At 37.6% G+C, this 18,754-nt stretch overlaps 1 protein-coding gene across 5 annotated transcripts in view; it reads left to right on the top strand.

Moving 5' to 3' along the window:
• AUTS2 (activator of transcription and developmental regulator AUTS2) overlaps positions 1 to 18,754 on the top strand; it is a 1,220,972-nt gene that overhangs the window by 344,999 nt on the left and 857,219 nt on the right. For 3 of the 5 annotated variants that reach the window (XM_055134753.1, XM_055134755.1, XM_055134754.1), the window contains exon 3: positions 13,363 to 13,431. The exons of the other annotated variants lie outside the window; for them this stretch is intronic. In XM_055134753.1, the coding sequence (XP_054990728.1) occupies positions 13,363 to 13,431 (69 nt within the window). The remainder of the gene's footprint in view (positions 1 to 13,362; positions 13,432 to 18,754) is intronic. 5 annotated transcript variants of the gene reach the window in all.

Here is an 18,754-nt window from a genome sequence, read left to right on the forward strand (position 1 = left end):
TGGCTTTATTTCTCTTTTATCACTAATCTGTTTCTCCCCAGATAAGCCTATGTGATGTTTACCCACTTAAATCACCAAGTATTCTTTTATGTCTTCAGGACAGAGGTAAGGACTGGGATAAGAGAATAAGGTGAGGGTGGGTGCAGCTGCTCACTCATACCTCCTGTGTATAGTATCAGAGATGTGTCTGTTTATATTTTTCATTATCATTGGATTCAGCCAATTCTGGACTTATAACTTGCTTCCATCACATGGTTCTAGCTCCCTCTGCAGCCCCAAATGGAAAAGTGCTTTGTTGACTTTTTCTGATGTAGAGAAAAATCTAGCTCTCAGCCTTATTTCTCTGAACAGAACTTCCCAGGTGTATGCAAATGCAGATTTCAGATTTGGGAATTTTTTTTTTTTGGAGGAGGGGACGATACACATTTTAAGAGAGCTTCAGGAGGTGAGGAAATATAGAGAGACAGGAGAAAATAATAGAAACATGTACAACTAGAAGATGGCTGGGGATGTGGCTTCTGAGAGTCCACCTGCCTGTCATGTGTGATGCACTGGTTTGATTCCCTGACAGAGTAAGGCCAAATGTAGAAACAGCTAATAGGAAAGAGGTTCTTTTGCGTATCCTTACGTATGGTAAACTTCTGTTTAGAAGACACTTGAATGGGAAGTGGGTGGAGGGGGGAACATCCTGGTACAATACTAAGTATAGGTACTAAGGCCTTGCTTGCTGACTGGTCTGATCCTTGGCACATAGTCCCTCAGGCATTGCTGGGTGCATCCTTGGAAGCTACTGAGCACTGCCAAGGTGCAACCACGAGTCTCCTTAGCACTTCTTGGGTAGCCTAAGAATCAGTAGCACCAGAAAGCCTGACCAGCATTGCATCCTTAAACTCTGGTATTAAGTTCCCAGAAGATAGGTCAAAAAGCTGTGCTTTTCCTGTCAGTCCTTGACTTGATCTCCTGCACCAGTCCTTGCAGGAGAAAGGGAGGGAGAGAGTGGGTGGGAGAGGAGGAAGGGGAAGAGGGAGGGGGAAATGGCTCTGCCAGTAGGTTCAGTTGCTTGAAAATTCAAACACCTCTGGCTTGGACTTGACAAAAATGTCAAGCTTTAAATTACTGATTTTTAAGGTTACCGTGGAACTTTGTTTTTTCCCTCAAATCCAGAATTACTATTGTGTGCAACAGAATGATCCCTGGGTTGCAGAAGCGATCAGCTAAGTTGACTTGCAACAATTCCAGGGTAGTAGAATACAAGAATTTCTAGACATATTTTGTTTCAGTGAAGTAAAACCCTGTAAGTTTCAAAGGGTGGCTTTGGGGTGCTGCTATAATCTGTTTGCTGATCTGGATGCTGTTTATACAAATGTATTCAGTGGGTAAACATTTCACTTGTATGTGTATTTTTGCTTGTATGTTATACATAAATAAAATGTTTATTTAAAATAACTCATTCTAAATGCTTTTAAAGAGAATTCTTAAAGTACTATTTTTATAAGTAGTGGCAGATGTGGGTGCACAGATGCCTGCTCTGTGAAGCAGTTCCCATTTCAAATTAAACCACGCTCAGTCTTGTCTCCTTAAAGGGCTGAGTACATGTATGTGTCTAGATATGTAAGGGAACTTTTATGTACCATCTAAACTCTTCATATAATCCATTTATGCTTTCAGAGTTGTTCTTCTGTTTTGGACCTTGAAACATGGTCTTATTTAATATATCACCATCCTTTGATTTACTTATTTTTTAATATACGTTTATTAAACTCCTTTTCAGGACATTGGATAAATAGTATACATTTACTTTATTTGGAAGGTCACCAAGATTTTATTTGAAATTAAGTAGGTAAGTTTATAGAGCCTTAAGAAGGGAAGTATTTTGGGCAGTTTTATTATCTAACTCGTTTGTTTTTTTCTTTGCTGTCTACTTTGAATTGTATAAATCTCATCTTGTTTTTTTGAAACTTTACACTTCACCACTGCAGTCATTTATCTTTATCCACCCTCAGAAGAATAAAGCTAGACAGATACTCCTCCCTGAGAACATATTTAGTCATTGTTAAAATTCAACATCCACTTATACTGTTTCTAACGGTAAAGATTTAGTTTAGAAATTTTTTTCTGTTTCGACTTAAAAGTCTGAAAAATAATGGCTGCAGAATTTTGATTTCATCCCAAGTGAAGCTTTGTAGCTTTGCTGATTTTACTGGAAATTAACGAGTTCAAAATTTATAGTTTTTTAATACTTTCCCTGTCTTCATGTTGACGAGACTGTAATCTGCAGAAAAGTACCTGACCAAGTAGTATATGGTCAGAGGAGCGTCTGACCTAGAGCTCTTGAGAGGAAGTGAGTTTTCATAGTAATGTGTTTCTGCTCATAGACCTTGAACCCAAGAACTGCATTTCTCTTGAGAGCTGACACCCCTTTTTCTGGACTCAAGCAGCATTTATTGGTTTGGTACGGTTATGGGAAACCGAAACTAGTTTGAAGTGGAATTATCCTGATGAAAGGGCAGTTGAAAGCCCTTGACACTGGACAGAGGATTGTCTAGTGTGTAATCTTGGCTCAAAATACAGCAGACATAATGAAAGTCATTATGAACCACTGATCTCTTACCCCTCCCCTCAGAAGACCCTATTAGACTTGCAAAAATAGCAAACGCTGTGTGTATTTGGCATGGTGCCCACTGTGTACCAGAGGAAAGAAAGCGTACCTTGTTCACACTCCAACCAGATACTGGTGCATCATGTTACCGCACGGCTTGGTTCTGAGCGCCTCTGTTCTATCTCATCTTGACAGATGCTGTTGTTGCCCCTTTTTAGCAAGACAAATGCAGTCACTTTGCTGGAGTTGGCTTTTCCCCAACTGTGCTTGCCAGTGCCCTGAACCAGTGTGCTTGTTTACCTGTGGAAAGGTAACAGCCCACAGGCTATTATTTTATGTGATTATGTGCACTTCCTTTTGATATTTTGCCATGTCTAAAGAAGATGTTACTCTCTTTGGGCAACTAAACATGTGGGTTCTGAACTTCTGGCTTTTTAAGCACCCACTAAAGGTTCTACATAGGGTTCCTGTCATTTAGGTGTCCACCCTCATTCTCTGTAGGTAGAAAGATATTCAAACAGCCACATAGCAGAATCTGAATAGAAGCTTTGTGCTACTTTATATAACTCAGAGAACAAAGAGGAGGGAGACAATTCCCGGGGGTGTGTTGGGAGAGTTCTTTCTTGTGGGCTATGAAAATTAGGTAGAGCTCAAATCTTGTGGCAATTTTAGTGGACCCAAATTGAAAGAAGTGTCTTGGAATGATTTTGGTGAGCATAGGATATGGGATCTTAAAGGATATGGGCAGAGGGACGGAGAGATCTGGCACTGAAGTTTAAAACACATGAACATGTTTCTCTTCAGCTTTTTAAAATTATTTGTTTTGTGGAGCTGGAGATTGAGCCCAGGACCTCACACATGCAAAAACAAATGCTCTCTGTTGAATGACATATCTGACTTTCAGTTTCCTTTAACTTTTGTGGAAGGGTGACCTACAAAGGGGCCACTCCCAGTGATGATTCTGAGCCTTGTGGGCCACACTTTTCTGAGCTGGGGCCTCGGGATGCAGTGCTGCTTTGGCTTTATACTGTACATTCACCTTCCCCAAACAGAAGAATTGTTCACTCTTCAAACCTTCTCTGCCCTCCTAAATTCCTTTGTAAAGTTTATACAAGGTCTCTTGGGAGTCTCAGCTGAAAAAGCACAGATATTTCTTTGTTCTTTTTATCTTCTCTTCCCACTCTCTTAATATATGGTTGCCAGTTAAGTTCTAACTTTAGGATGCTAAATATCTTCCAGTCCCTGGATAACCATAACTGTTTCTCTTCCTCAAATCAGGAACTCATTTCTCTTTCTCGAAAAAAAAATCTAGAAATACTTAGTGAAGCCTGTTGTCAAACTTTGCCTAACACTCTCCTAATTCTAACTGCTTTTCATAAACCCCCATGAATCTGCAGATTACACCCTTGAAAATTCTTCTTAAAAAAGCAAGTTCAGAGACCAGGGAGACAGCATAGGGATCCCAGACCCTGGTTCAGTTCTTGGCACCACAAATGTCCCTAAGCATTGGTGGATATAGTCCTTCTGGCCCCCAAGTAACACTGAAGTGGTCTTGGTGGTCTCCAACACCACAGGGCCACTAAAAGATTAAATTTATATACATGTACATGTATACTTTGGGGAGAGTTTTATTCTGGGATTCAAGACTGCTGTCTAGACTTTTTTTTTTTATCCTGCAGGGGACTGTATATTTTCTAGTTTCTTTCTTGCTGGCCTATTTGCCTTCCACATCTATCTGAACAAGGAGGTTTGCAAGGAAATATAACAGGGTCTCGAGGAGGAAAAGGAGCAGAGCATACATATTGAATCTACATACTCAAACCAGACCAGAGTTGATATCAACTGTTGAAGAAACTTAAAAATAATAAGGTATGGACTTTTCTCTAGAAAGTCTATAATATAATATAAAACCAAAGCTTATGATAGAAACTGGCAATAATTGTATATTACTCTGACACATAAGGGGGTTAAGCGAAAAATCACAAGCTCACCTAGGAAGTACAGAGCACATGTGAGGTAAGGGGCAGAGTAGGGTATGGTGTGGGAAATAGATTCACCAGAGGGGAGAGGTTTATGCATAGAGCGGTGTCTTGGGGGGGGCGGCGTTCAATAAAATTTTACAGAGTATGGGTGCAGAGAAAAGGACTTCATTTTTTAAGTTTAATTTTTTTTTAATTTTTTTTTTGCTTTTTGGGTTCACATCCAGTGATGCACAAGGGGTTACTCCTGGCTCTGCACTCAGGAATTACTTCTGCTGGTGGTTGGGAGACTGTATGGGATGCCACGGATCAAGCCCGAGTCAGCCACATGCAAGGCAAATGCCCTCCCTCTGTACTATTGCTGCAGCCCGAAGGAAAGAATTTTAAGAAGTGCGGTCAGTTATGGTTAATTGAGTTATTAAATGTCATAGATATTTTGGGCGTATTAGCAGGGAGATTAAAAAGATGGATATAGAGAGACTACTATGCTCAGTCTAGCCCTGCACCTGCCTGTATCTCTGTGCAGCACCTTTAGTTCGCTCTTCACCAGTTGGCACTGTTGCCACCCCCTCACCATGATGAGGCAGTGAACCATCGAGGGGGTTCCACAGGGCGTCAAAAGAATGCCTGGCTGCCCACCTACGAGATGGTCAGACTTATTTGTCAAGACCCTGAAAGAACGGTTTGAGGCTCTTCGTGTTCCTGGAACAAGCAGATGCCATTGGGCTACACTAGCACGAGACAGGGACAAGAGGAGACATTACTGGCGCCCAAGCAAATCGATGAGCAATGGGATGACAGGCGATACAAGTGCTGTGCTCAGAATGAGAAGGACAGAGAATGGTGTCTTGGGAAGATGCATGAAAGAAATGACAGGGCTTGGACCTGGAGATCATGTTTTAAACAGAAACAGTGTAATTGTATAGGTATGTGGGATTTAAATTCAATTTATAGATTTAGGTTTTATAGTGATGTACTATGGAATGGACCCTTTCAACAAATATGTGAAGATCACATTTTCAATACTATATTAGCTTTGTATCTATAAATTCAGGTAATGCTTGCCAATTCTGTGAAATTGATTTGTTGAAGACTCAATCTGTGAACAGTGAATCAGGTAGAAAATTTTAGGAATAAATCTGATCTCTTTTTTTTTTTTCTTGGTTATTTTGAGAGTTAGGTATTTTTGCTCTACAGAAATAGTTAAAATTTCCCCAGCCAATCCCTGGCACACTGCATACATTTACATACATGATTTTCTCTGATAGTTACCTGCACTCACACACACACACCCCCTCGTCCCCCAACACACATATGTAATCCAACAATTATTACTTCCATAAATCTACCTGAGGGTACACTTAAGTAATTTTTTCCTACTTAGTTAATTCTGTTGTGTTCAACACACACCCTCCCATCATTGCCTGTTTCCCCTGTCTCATAAAGCTGCTGGGGCAGGTTCAGCCCCTCACTCCTACCAGGTCATAAACTTGACACTGGTTTCTTTCATGAAACACTGTCTGTAGTAAGTGAACTTGCTGATCCATAGTTTTCCCTGCTGAAGCTAAAGGACGTTAAGGAATACCTTTGAGTAGATGAATATTGGATGACATTTTATAATTTAGACTCACAATTATTTTAACCCTTTTGCTCAAAAGAGAGTAAGATGCTGTATCTTTTCTGGACATATCCTTCTAATCTATATAGAACAAAACATGGGAATTAAATAATGTTAAGTTATGATAGTCATTGCTTTCAGCTTCACAGAGTACTAAAATCTATACCATCCTAACTATATTGAGTGTATACTGAATTAGAATGGGGATTGGTATTTTGTGTTTTAGGAGTAGGTGTTTTCATTTGAATGTTGATACTTCATATGTGAGGAACCAGTGAACTTCAACCACAGGTCCATGGACACATGTCATCCTCAGGTGCAGAAAGGTTGAAAACCATTGGTCTGCCATCTCGGTTGTAACTCTCAGTGGACTGGTCTGCGAGTGTTAACATATTGAAGCATATGTGCTGGTTTGCACGTGTTAACGTGTTGAAAAACGCTGTCAGAACAATGATAATTATTATTATTACTATGCCACCAACTAATGTTCCTTGATTGCTTACTATGTGCAAGGCTCTGGTCTAAACCTTGAAAAAGTTTCATCCAGTTTAAAGCCTTATAACAAACTTATGAAGTACAAATGCTCTTTTAATTCTCATTTTAGAGATAAGGGAAATGAAGCATTGCAAGGTCAAATACTCGAGACAAAACAAGGGTAAAGATTCTTGCCTTGCATGCAGTCAACCCTGGTTCAATGCCCAGCACTGCACATGTTCTCCGAGTACCACCTAGAGTGATCCCTGAGCACATTTGCATGTGACCTCAAAACAATGTACTTTGACTAAGATCTCACAGCTTATAATTATTTTAATTAAGAGAATTATTTTAGAACTTGAATTCAGGTTTGGGTAAGTAGCCAGCCCAGGTTTCTAATTTCTTTGGTGATGGTTTCATGGTGAGAAAGACACTTGATAAATCCTTTCATATGTGATGAATTCTGTGGGACTCTATAATTGAGTTGCACTAACACTGTAGCACTGTCGTCCCATTGTTCATCGATTTGCTCGAGCAGGTACCAGTAATGTCTCTATGTGAGACTTGTTATTGTTTTTGGCATATCGAATAGGCCATGGGTAGCTTGCCAGGCTCTGCCTTGTGGGCGGGATACTCTCGGTAGCTTGCTGGGCTCTCCGAGAGGGAAGGAGGAATGCAACCTGGGTCAGCCTCGTGCAAGACAAACGACCTACCTGTTGTGCTATTGCTCCAGTCCCTATAATTGAGTAACTTGCTTAAAGAAGAGTAAACCTGGCAAGACTTTTGTTGTTGTTGTTGTTTTTGTTTTGGGGTCACACCCAGTGATGCACAGGGGTTACTCCTGGCTCTGCACTCAGGGGATCATATGGGATGCTGGGAATCGAACCCAGGTCGGCCGTGTGAAAGGCAAACGTCCTACCCGCTGTGCTATCACTCCAGCCCCAAGACCTTTCTAATGGTATGTCCTATGTAAATGTCTTTTGGTGAAGTGTAGTGAGTCAGGAATTTTCTAGCATGTGTACTGGCTAGCACTCTTGTATCTGATAAATCATTGGGGCAGGTATGGATGTGAAGGGTGCAAAAATGATGATTGTTAGAAGAGTACAAAAAGTGATGCTATGATGAGGTGAAAAGCAATGGAGGCCTCAAGCAGGGAAGTAGTGGAGAGGATGAAGAGAAGCTTGGGGCTTTCTTTAGGAATAGATAATAGATCATTTGGATATGGCAGTTGTGGTAAGGATGGGATGAAACAAATGCCCACTGTGGAAAGTGGACATTATTGGGGTGGGGGGGAAAGAGAGAGAGAGAGAGAGAGAGAGAGAGGAGAAAGAAAGAAAGAAAGAAAGAAAGAAAGAAAGAAAGAAAGAAAGAAAGAAAGAAAGAAAGAAAGAAAGAAAGAAAGAAAGAAAGAAAGAAAGGAAGGAAGGAAGAAAGAGTGGGGGGTGTCCATGATCTTGGCAGCTGTCATTCTCTGGTTATGACAAAAACCATCCTTTTTTTTTCCAGTGCTCATCTCTAAACTTGTCTGGCCCACTTTCCACAGTTCCTTCAAAACCCTGCCTGCTAGTGAAAAAAAAAAATTAATCCCTCTTGAATAGGGCATTTGTTTCATTCTTATTTATTTCATTCTTTTAAAATATTTTTTATTTTTCTTATTGACATCATTAGGTTATATTTGTAGGGTTACTTATCCTGTATTGTGATTTTTTCTTGTCAAAAGCCTACTAGTAAATAATGACTATTCCATGCTCGAGAGAGATGCTGGCACCTGCAAGGCTGCTCGAATACTGGACTCCCGCCAGGAGAAGGTTTTACTTCTCCCCTTGCTGTGGTCCCAGAAGTCGAGTAAGCTAAAATTGTGACGAGTCTTCTTGGCAATGCAAGTATAACATATTTCAACTAGTGATTTTTGCATGATTTGTATGAATTTCTTTATGACAGGAGTCACAACAAAACTGTTAACATGACTTGTATCTAAAGCTTCCAGTCAGCTGGAGCTGTGAAAATCAGTTCGCATGTGTCAACAATTTAATCTTATAATATTCATGCCAATGAAAAACTGAAACTAGAATTATTTTTCTGTATTTACTGAATAGAAAGATGTAACTCTCAAGTGCACTGATTGAAAAAAGTCTCTAGATTCCTGATCTTTAAATTGGGACCATATGTATGTTTTCTTTTCCTAGCCATATCTATTTGTACATTTACCCACACGTGTGTATATACACACAGCATACAGTTACATTGGTGTGTGTTGTGTTATGTATGTACGTATGTGTTTACACAGAGCATGCATGTACCTCTTGCATACACATGAGCTTTGAATGTGATCTTAATTGCACTGTAAGGATGTTGGGAAGTTTCTTATGTGATGACAGAATGTTGCAATTTCCTACACCCCATTCTCCTAGTAAGATTTAAGATGGTCAGTGTGTTTGTAGTTCTTAGAACAGTTTCAAGCCCCTTTCCTTGCATGCATCTAACCCAGATTCAAGGCCCAGTACCTCATATGGCCCGCTGAACCCCTTGAGTGCAGAGCCAGGGTTAAGCCCTGAGCACTGGCAGGTATTGCCCCTCCCCCACCTATCAAAACAAAACATATCAATGCCTAGTGCATGAATATTAGTAATCATTATGTTATAGGAAATCTTCACCTGTCAGCCTCAACAAAAATACTATTGGACTCTTTTTTTATCACTGTCTTATACCAGTTTAGTTTCAAAAATGGGCTATTTCAACATTACCATGTAATTGGGAGGTAATTTTAGTGAATTTCCTATTATTCTAAAATGTCTGCAATCAGTTGTTATGCCATGCCGGACATATTGATATCTATATATAAGCCAGAACCACTAACTAACTTAATACTCTTAATAATGATTCCATTATACCAAAACATGTTATTCTGAATCGTCATTTTTTTCCTAGCGGCCATCAGGATTTTCAGTGCATGTCTCATTATCATTATTGAAGAATCAAAAATGTCACTGAGTAAAATTTAAGCTATATGTTTAAAATAGAGCAAACTTTGCTGCTGTTGTTTTTGGGGGGTACTGGACCTGGCTCTGCTTAGGGACCACTCTGGTGCTCAGGTGGTATATGCAGTTTCAGGATTCAAACCAGGTTTGCAGCTATAATCATATGCCAGGCAAGTGCCTTAATCTTTGTAACTCTCTCTCCAACCTCTAAAAGATAACTATTAAAGGTGACATAATTGCTGAGATTTTTAATGTTTGTGTGCTTCACCTCAGTTCATAAGTTGAAATCCTAAACTCCCTAAGGTAATGATATTTATTATGTGGAATATTCTTTGGAAGATTCTCAAGTTACTACTGTGTGACCCTCATGTATGGGACTAATGCCTTAAAAAGGAGACATTTCTCTTTTTTAAGAAGCAATAAGAATGAAGCAATAAGTATTAAATTGTTAGCCATACTGGAGCCTTGAGTTTGGATTTTCAGGCCAATTCAAAAATGAATATTGTTTATAGTAACAAAAATAACAAAACAGTATTTAATTAACGAAATGCCATAGTTAATCAAAATATGGTATTTTGTTATAACAGCATCAGTGGACTACAACAATACTTAATTAACCAAGTGGAAAGAAAACAGTGCAAAGAATTTTAGAAAACTTGAGGTCTGCAAGTTAACATTGGTGCCACACCTTGATACCAGTGGGAGTAACACACACAGTTTCTCTCTGTCACTGTCTCTGTCTCTGTTTTTAATAGGGACACGTATTTTGAGACACATTTCACTATGCATTGATGATACTACTGAGGGAAAGGGAAAGGGAAAAATCATCAATTAAAATGAATGAAAGGGACTGGAGCAATAGCACAGCAGGTAGGGCATTTGCCTTGCACACAGTCGACCTGGGTTCAATTCCCAGCATCCCATATGGTCCCCTGAGCACCGCCAGGAGTAATTCATGAATGCAGAGCCAGGAGAACCCCTGTGCATCACCAGGTGTGACCCAAAAAGCAAACAATAATAATAAATTAAAAAATTTAAAAAATTTTAAAAAATAAAATGAATGTACGGGTTGGTGAGTAAATGACCATTGTCCTGAATAATTCAATTTTTGTTGGAAATAGATAAGTAGTTCATTCTGGACAAAATTTCAAGTGATTCATAGCTTTCTAATTCCATAGATTCTTAATTTTTATATTAAAAATAAAGGCTCAGACAGTAAAATTTCACATGAGTGGAAGGATGAGAACTGAAGTCAGACTCCATGTGGGGTGGGAACAATGCCCCATAACAACTCTTTAACGCAGAGAACACGTAAATGGAATAAAGGAACTTGAAATGTCGACCTCATACTCTCCGAGAGAATAATTCTATATATAGACAATTGTTAATGAAACACTTTTCTTTTTTCTTTATTAATGTAGAAACAGTTTTACACATCTATTTTGGGTTAGGTTTGTTTGAACATGTTCAAAATGGAGTCATGCTCTTAAATACAGAATGCCAAGTGTATCCACATGGCTGCTTTTGTGATTTGACTTCATTTCTAGAAGATGATAGAAGGTGTTGTATTTAGGATATTGTTTGTATGTTGCTTAATATGTGGGTAGAGCATATTTGTGTTTAACTTGGAGACAGGAAGCGAGTTACAAAAAAGGGGCACTGCAGCTGCCAGGGGTGTGAGCCACTAAACAGGATAGTCATCCACTTTGTGTTGCTCTTTTTATTTATTAATTTGTATTAATTTATTTATTTATTTATTTATTTATTGGGGGAAAGCTATCTTTGGTAGTGTTGGAAATTTTGACTTTGGGATTCAGAGTGTTTACTTTGGATGAAACTTTTTGTATAGAGACTTGGTTTTTATTAAAGCTTTATTTATCCTCTAATTTTTAGAATTCATGGTACCCAACTGAAAATAGACAGGTACTGATAGTAATGGGGAAGTTTAAGGACAGCAAAGTAGCTTACTTTGATGCAGAAGTTTTAGATTTGCACCGTCTCTTAGCAGCCCGAGTTTGCTGAAAAACATTTGCTTATAATTTTAAAAAAATGCTTTGGTCTCTGTAGTCAAATGATGTGGTTTTTCAGAGTCTCTGTTCTGCTCTCTGTTTCTCTTAGGTTTGTTTCCTTGTTCGAAATAGAAAGTTAGTGATAGCAGTTTTATAATTTTTATAAATTAACTTATTGATATATATTTTACATACCATAAAATCCACTAATTTATAAAGTTTAGTTCAATGGTTTTAGCATAATCACAGCTATACAGTTATCACCACAATTAATTTTAGAATATTTTATCATCCCAGAAAGAAACCCTAAACCCATAACCGTCACATCCATTTCCTCTCTCAATTCCCCAAGGTTCAGGCTCCATTACTCTAATTTCTATATCTATGAATTCCCCTGGAAATTACACACAAATGGCATCATATACCATATCAATGCTTTGTAACTTTCTTCTTTCACTTAGCATAATATTTTCAAGGTTTATTCATGATGTGCCTTATAGTTGTTGTTCATTAGACTTTTTTATTGTCAACTGACACTTCATTGCATGGATTTTACCACATTTCATTCATTAGTTAATGGTGATGTTCTGTACAAAATAATATAAAGGATAAATGAAATGCTTAATATATAGAAATGATATATATTGTTATTTTGTTTCATCTGATTTTTAAGAACTTTCCATGAAGGGAGCTGCTGCTACCTTTCAAAGAAAGCTACCGAAGACCTTCTTAGTGATAGTTCTTAAGTCACTGAAGATTTTGGGTGGACATCCCTCACAACCAGAGATGTTCATATGTTGCCAGCAGTGTCTGTTGTCATTGTAGGGTGTCCATGTAACATAATTCTGGGTTTGCAAAGGAGAGCCGTTGTAGTTTACACAGGTGTAGCTAATCTAGTGCTGATTTTTCATCTGAACCTGGGCACTGATATCACTGTATGGCACTGGGATAGTTACGTGTGCAGATTGGAAGGAAATAGGGTTTGGGCACTTTTGTGCTTATTGCTTATAAAACATAGAAAATTGCTGACGGCCTTATTTCACTAATGTAAAATAAGTAGGAAGTTTATCTTACTTGTAAGGGCAAGGACATCTTGCCAAGATAAACCACTGATTGTCTAGGTTTAAGAATTTGGTAGCGTAAAATTATAATAATGAGTTACAAGTTGATAAGTAAAATTCCAATTGAAATAGATTGCTGCTAAAGGCCAAATAATTATTTAAAGGCATTGATTTGTTTTGTTGCCTGTGTTAGTAACATGAATGTCAATTATTAAAAGTAGCAGTATTCCAAGGACTGAAGAGATACCACAGCGGGTAGGGTGTTTGCCTTGCACAGGTTGACCTGGGTTTGATCACCAGATTATATGGTCCCCTGAACACAGCTGGGAGTAATTCTTAAGTGCAGAGCCAGGAGTAACCCCTGAGTATCACCAGGCGTGGCCCAGATAAATAAATTAAAGTAGTACTTCCAGTAGTTCAGCAGCACATATACTAAAATTGGAATGATACAGAGAAGCATTTCATAAAATAGATAACTCTTAATCTATTTATAATGCAAATATAAATTTTGTTTTGTTTAAACAAAATAAAACTGGGGGAGGGGTGGCAGGGGAGGAGTCTTTTGGTCTTTGAGTTCTACCTGACTCTGCTCAGGACTTATTTCTGGCTCTGTGCTCAGGGCTTATTCCTATCTCTGTGCTCAGGAGTCACTGCTGGCAACGCTCCAGGACCATATGAAGTGCCATGTTGAACCCAGGTTGGCTGCATGCAGGGTAAGCACTTTATCTGCTGTACTGACCGATCCTAAAAATGGATTCTTAAACAAGGAATTTTTCTGCTAAGAAAAATTTTTTCTACTAGGCAGTATTTTTTGAGTATCTGCTGTTGACTTCCCAATGTGCAGCTATACTGAAAAATAGAATGCATGTGCTCACTAATACCTCAGGTTACCGTTTGAGATCCTGAGACAAGTTGTTAAAATTGAAATCTCTAGCTTTCTCTATTTGAGAGATAAATTTGTTATATGGGCTCTCCAAGCTTGTTTGGCTTGCATGTATTAGCAACTGATTTGCAGTAGGTGTTGTTTTAGCTACTTTATGTATAGCTGCTTTACTGGATTATCTTATTGATCTCAGGTCATATCTGATTTTTATAAGTCAGGAAATTAATACACAGAGATTAGTATATTGATGCTGACATGTACCGCTAGAGCTTATTCTTGAGTGTAGCTTAACATAAATCTTATCAGTATGTTAAAAAAACTTATAAGGTTGCACAAATTATAATACAAGTCTCTTCTTAACCCTTCAATTTTTATTTTGTGTTATGAAAAATGATTTAGAATTTCAAATTTCACTATGATATGTAAGTCTCATATCCACATGCAAGTCAATACAAGTCTGGCTTCTATTTTTTAGAAAATTATACTTAAAAATAGTTGCATACTAGAATTATACATATGTCATCTTTTAATAGTGAACAACAGTAGATCTTTCTTTATTTTTCAGTATCTAGGTAGATGAGAAATTGAGGCTGAAGAGATAGTACAGAGGAGAGGTACTTGCCTTGCAAAATGATTTTGGTGAAATTACTATTGTCCTAAAATACCTTTGATGAGTTGTCATGCCATGTAGAACATGTTGGGTTCTATCCACGGCACTACATATGGCCCCTGTGCCCTGCCAGGAATGATCCCTGAGTACAGAGACAGGAGTAAGCACTGAGCATATCAGGGCTTGGTGTGACTGCAAAACATAAAGAAAAGGGTAGATAAGCATGTGGATCAGTGGCCCCTCGACAAAGCTTTCATCAGAACAATTTCAAATAACTTCTCAGAGTATAATGCATTTCATTCAATCCCAGTTCACCAGGTACCACAGGTCACAGTATAGTATTTTTTTTTCCCATGCACTCTCTTGTAAGCATTCTTAAGGAAACTTTATACTTATAACCAGATTATAGTTAGGGAACACTGTAAGGATTCTACAGGAAAATCATAGAGTGGTTGAAAGCAATGGCTTTGTTAATGGCTAGCTCCAGGACTATAGGCAAATGTTTGTAACTTTTCTAATTTCATTTATCTTAATTATAAAAATATGAATAAAATAGCACCTGCCTGACAGGATGGATGTAAGAATTAGATAAGCTAAAATGTGAAAGAAAACTCCTGACATATAACTGGGCCACAATTCTCCTCCCTCTCAGAGAACCTGGCAAGGTACCGAGAGTATCCTGCCCGCACGGTAGAGCCTGGCAAGCTTTCTGTGGCGTATTCGATATGCCAAATACAGTAACAATGGGTCTCATTCCCCTTACCCTGAAAGAGCCTCCAATGCGGCACCACTGGGAAGAACGAGTAATGAGAGGCTGCTAAAATCTCAGGGCTAGAACAAATGGGAACATTACTGGCACCCACTCGATCAAATTGATGATCAATGGGATGACAGTGATGATGATGATGAATTAGACTCTGTGTATTTAATTATGACCCAAGCATGAGACAACAGAGAAACAGCCTTTATTATTTTCATGCATCTTTACATATACTGCTCTATACACATTGCTGTTTAGACTTAATCCATTCTGCTTGTAAATTTGGTTTCTGATAGTATATAATTTCTAATTACATTGTGGTTAGATGGCCATGGTAGAAGACAAAAATAAACAAAAGAAGTGTTTTGCTGTTCCGTTTCAAAATATGTCATCATGAATTGATGCAGTAATGTATTTTATCTCATTGAATCTCAACTTTGTTTTTAAATGTAAATAATATCACAGAAGTTCTGAAGTGATGCCCCACTAATAGGTAGTCCAAATATAAATGCACAGCTCTTAATTAGTAATGGGAAATAGTACTATTCCGTCCCTTTGTTGTTTGATTATGAGGTTTTTTGGGGGAATCTTTTAAAATCATGCATAATAATACAGCTTGGGTTTTAAAATTGTTTGCTTGCATTCTAGAGGTCTATTTTCTACTTGTTTTATTTGAACTGGCAGTAAAGTTCCTAGTGTTTGAGACAATGTTCGATGCATTTATTATAGTCCTTGTGTAGTCCTTACAGTTCTCCTTGCCTGCACTTTGGGGCATATTTAGAAGCAAGTTGTCAGGTTGAATTAAAAGGTTTTATTTGTTTTCTTAACACTTTTAGTGCTTACTATATATAATAGGTGGTGAATAGATGCTTGTTGAATTGAGTTCTTTGTGATGCTTTTTGGTATATTTTTATTTTAGTTGAATAAATGTATTCTCTTTTCAATCTTGGAAGTAGTGTAAGCTTACTGATACTCATCTCTGATCACCTTAAAATCAAGTATTGTCATATGGCTTCTGGTTCAGTATTCCAAATGATGACCAAAAAACATCAGATGTGTTATATATAGATTTTGTAGGAGTTTAAAAAAGAAGAATTATGGAAGTATTTGTGTAAGACATAGTCATGATTTGACAGTTGGTACCATATTTGCATATGTATCACAAATCCCAGTTTAGAAGTGAGGTCATGATTGGAGAAAGTCATAATAATGAGTATTATAATGCATTTTTCCAAGGAAGAATTTTTTCTCCACCAATAGTAATTTCTTTAGATACCTATTTTTTTTTGTACAGAGTTCTAGATTTCTATGATTTTACTTGGCACTGCACTGTAGCACTGTCATCCCATTGTTCATCGATTTGCTCGAGCAGGCACCAGTAATGTCTCCATTGTGAGACTTGCTATTAACTGTTTTTGGCATATGAAATATACCACGGGTAGCTTACCAGGCTCTGGCGCGTGGGCGGGATACTCTTGGTAGCTTGCCAGGCTGTCTGAGATGGAGGAGGAATTGAACCTGGGTCGGCCACATGCAAGGCCCTTGCTCAAAACAAGATCTAATGAGTAAACATATAATCAATCTCATAGTATGAGAATTTTAGTTTAGATTTTTTATATACAGGAAACAAACCAGTGCAATTAAGTAACCTGATCAAAACCTCATGATAACTGAATGTCAGACATAAGACTTTAATTCAAGTCTACCAGATTCCAGACTTGTTCTAGATCACTACACTCTACTTAAATTCAGGAACTTCCCTAGGTGCATCAGGCTCTGTCTAGGTCAATTTACAAATGAGTGAGGATATTCATAGCCACATTCTTTAAAATCCAGGCACTGGCATAGGCACTTTTGTATGAGGTATATATTGATGTATAAACCAGTTATTCCAGATGTAGTAATTCTAAAGTCTACAAAATTTTAAGGGTTTAAAATGATATCTACGTACCTCACTTAAAAATGAGTAGGAATTGACCGGTGAGTCTGGGTATGGAAGTTTTGGTCACCAGTGGAACCTCTGTAAAAGGACATCCTCAATTTTTCATGGGCTGTTTAGCTAATTGTAAAATGTGATATTTTGTGACCTCATCCAACCTCTAGCTCCTTCATTAGAGTTACCAGAATTATGGCTGCAGGTTGTTTTGGTTTTTTTTTTTTTGGTAAGGTTCTTTGAACTGCTCTCATGGAGCCAAACTTTCAAAGAGCTTCTTCAGACCTGTAATGAATTTGGGACTTATTTTAAAACATCTTGATTATGATAAACTGGATAGTATTAACTTTAGATATTTCTCAGCTGAACTAATTTAGCTGTTAAGAATGCCACTGAGTGGTTGGAGAGATAACACAGGGGCACTTGCCTTAAATGTAACTGATTAATTTTCTGTGTCTTTGTGCCGATTTTACCCTAAAGTATTTGTTTTCTAGTGTTTGAAAAATAGGATTTCAGTTTCATTTTTTTTTAAATTTAGAATTGTATTTCCTTTTATCTCCTCAGTCTCTTAAGCTTTAGAACCAATGCAAAAATTTAGAGTATCAGGAATTTCCCAGAAGAGTGAATTTTAAAAATTTGCATCCTATATTGAAAATTAATTTTTAGAACATGAATTTGTACAGAGGAAAATTTTATTTTAATTACTTTATTTGATCATAGAGAAAGTGCTCAGATTTTAATTTCATTGTAATTTATAAATTGTTTTTCTTGTACTTTTATGATAATTTTTAATACCTAAAGATGAAAATTTTATATATCTTTCTAATCATAGCATTTATGATTTTCCTCTTCTCAAAACTAAGATATGTAGAAGTGTTGGAGGTGGAGAGATAGTTTAGCAGGTAGGGTGCTTGCATGTAGACAACCCAGATTTGATCCCCAGCACCCTATACAGTTTCTGAGTCCTCCCAGGAGTGGTCCCTGAATTCAGAGCCAGGAGTAATCTTTGAGCACTGCTAAATATGATCCAAAACCAAAAACCAAAAAAGTGTAGTGGCTGAGTTGATACTTATGTTCTTTATTTTATATTTTAAACAATTTTACTACTTTTGGGGTAGCAAATATAGAATTATGGAAAGATTACAGTATCTTATAAATACAGAAAATGTAATAGAAAATTGATAAATGAAAGTAATAAATGGTGTAAGCACACTAAACCACTTGGATAATAATATGGTTCTCAGTGGAAACAAATCTTGGGCAGCAGAAGATGTAACAGGGAATCCTTTTTAGACATCATAACGCTTACTCATTTTGGGAAGAAGTGATTAACTCCATCACTTAACTCTATTGTTTTAAAACATAGTGGAAAGTACTTTGCTCTCAACTAGGATTCTTAATACTGGATTTAGTGTTTAACTTGTGTGACCTTGGACATGAACTTTCACCTCTAGGTCATGATTTCCCAGACACCAAAGTTGTAGCAGTGAACTCTAGGTCATAGTTCTCTGTTGAATACATCCTTGGGGAAAGTGTCAGTGTGTTTGGAGACTTGCAAGTCAATGTATAAGCAGCAGGCATTTCTTCCTGCTTCTTTTTTTTTCTTTTGAGTGTTTTTTGAAAAAATAAACTTTAAGCATATTTTGATGTCTAAAAGGAATTCAAAATATATTCATATGGTATGAAAGATTTAACACTGAACTGAAAGAAAAATCATGCTATCAGCGGGCCATAGAAAGATTATTCTTTTTTTCCCCTACCATTCCATTAAGGAAGATTTGGTAAACAGATTTGAAGATCACTGTGTTAGATGCCACAGTCTCCCTGTGCAAAAATGATGATGTTTTAAA

Source organism: Sorex araneus, chromosome 4 (assembly GCF_027595985.1).
Source record: "Sorex araneus isolate mSorAra2 chromosome 4, mSorAra2.pri, whole genome shotgun sequence".
Lineage (NCBI taxonomy): Eukaryota > Metazoa > Chordata > Mammalia > Eulipotyphla > Soricidae > Sorex > Sorex araneus.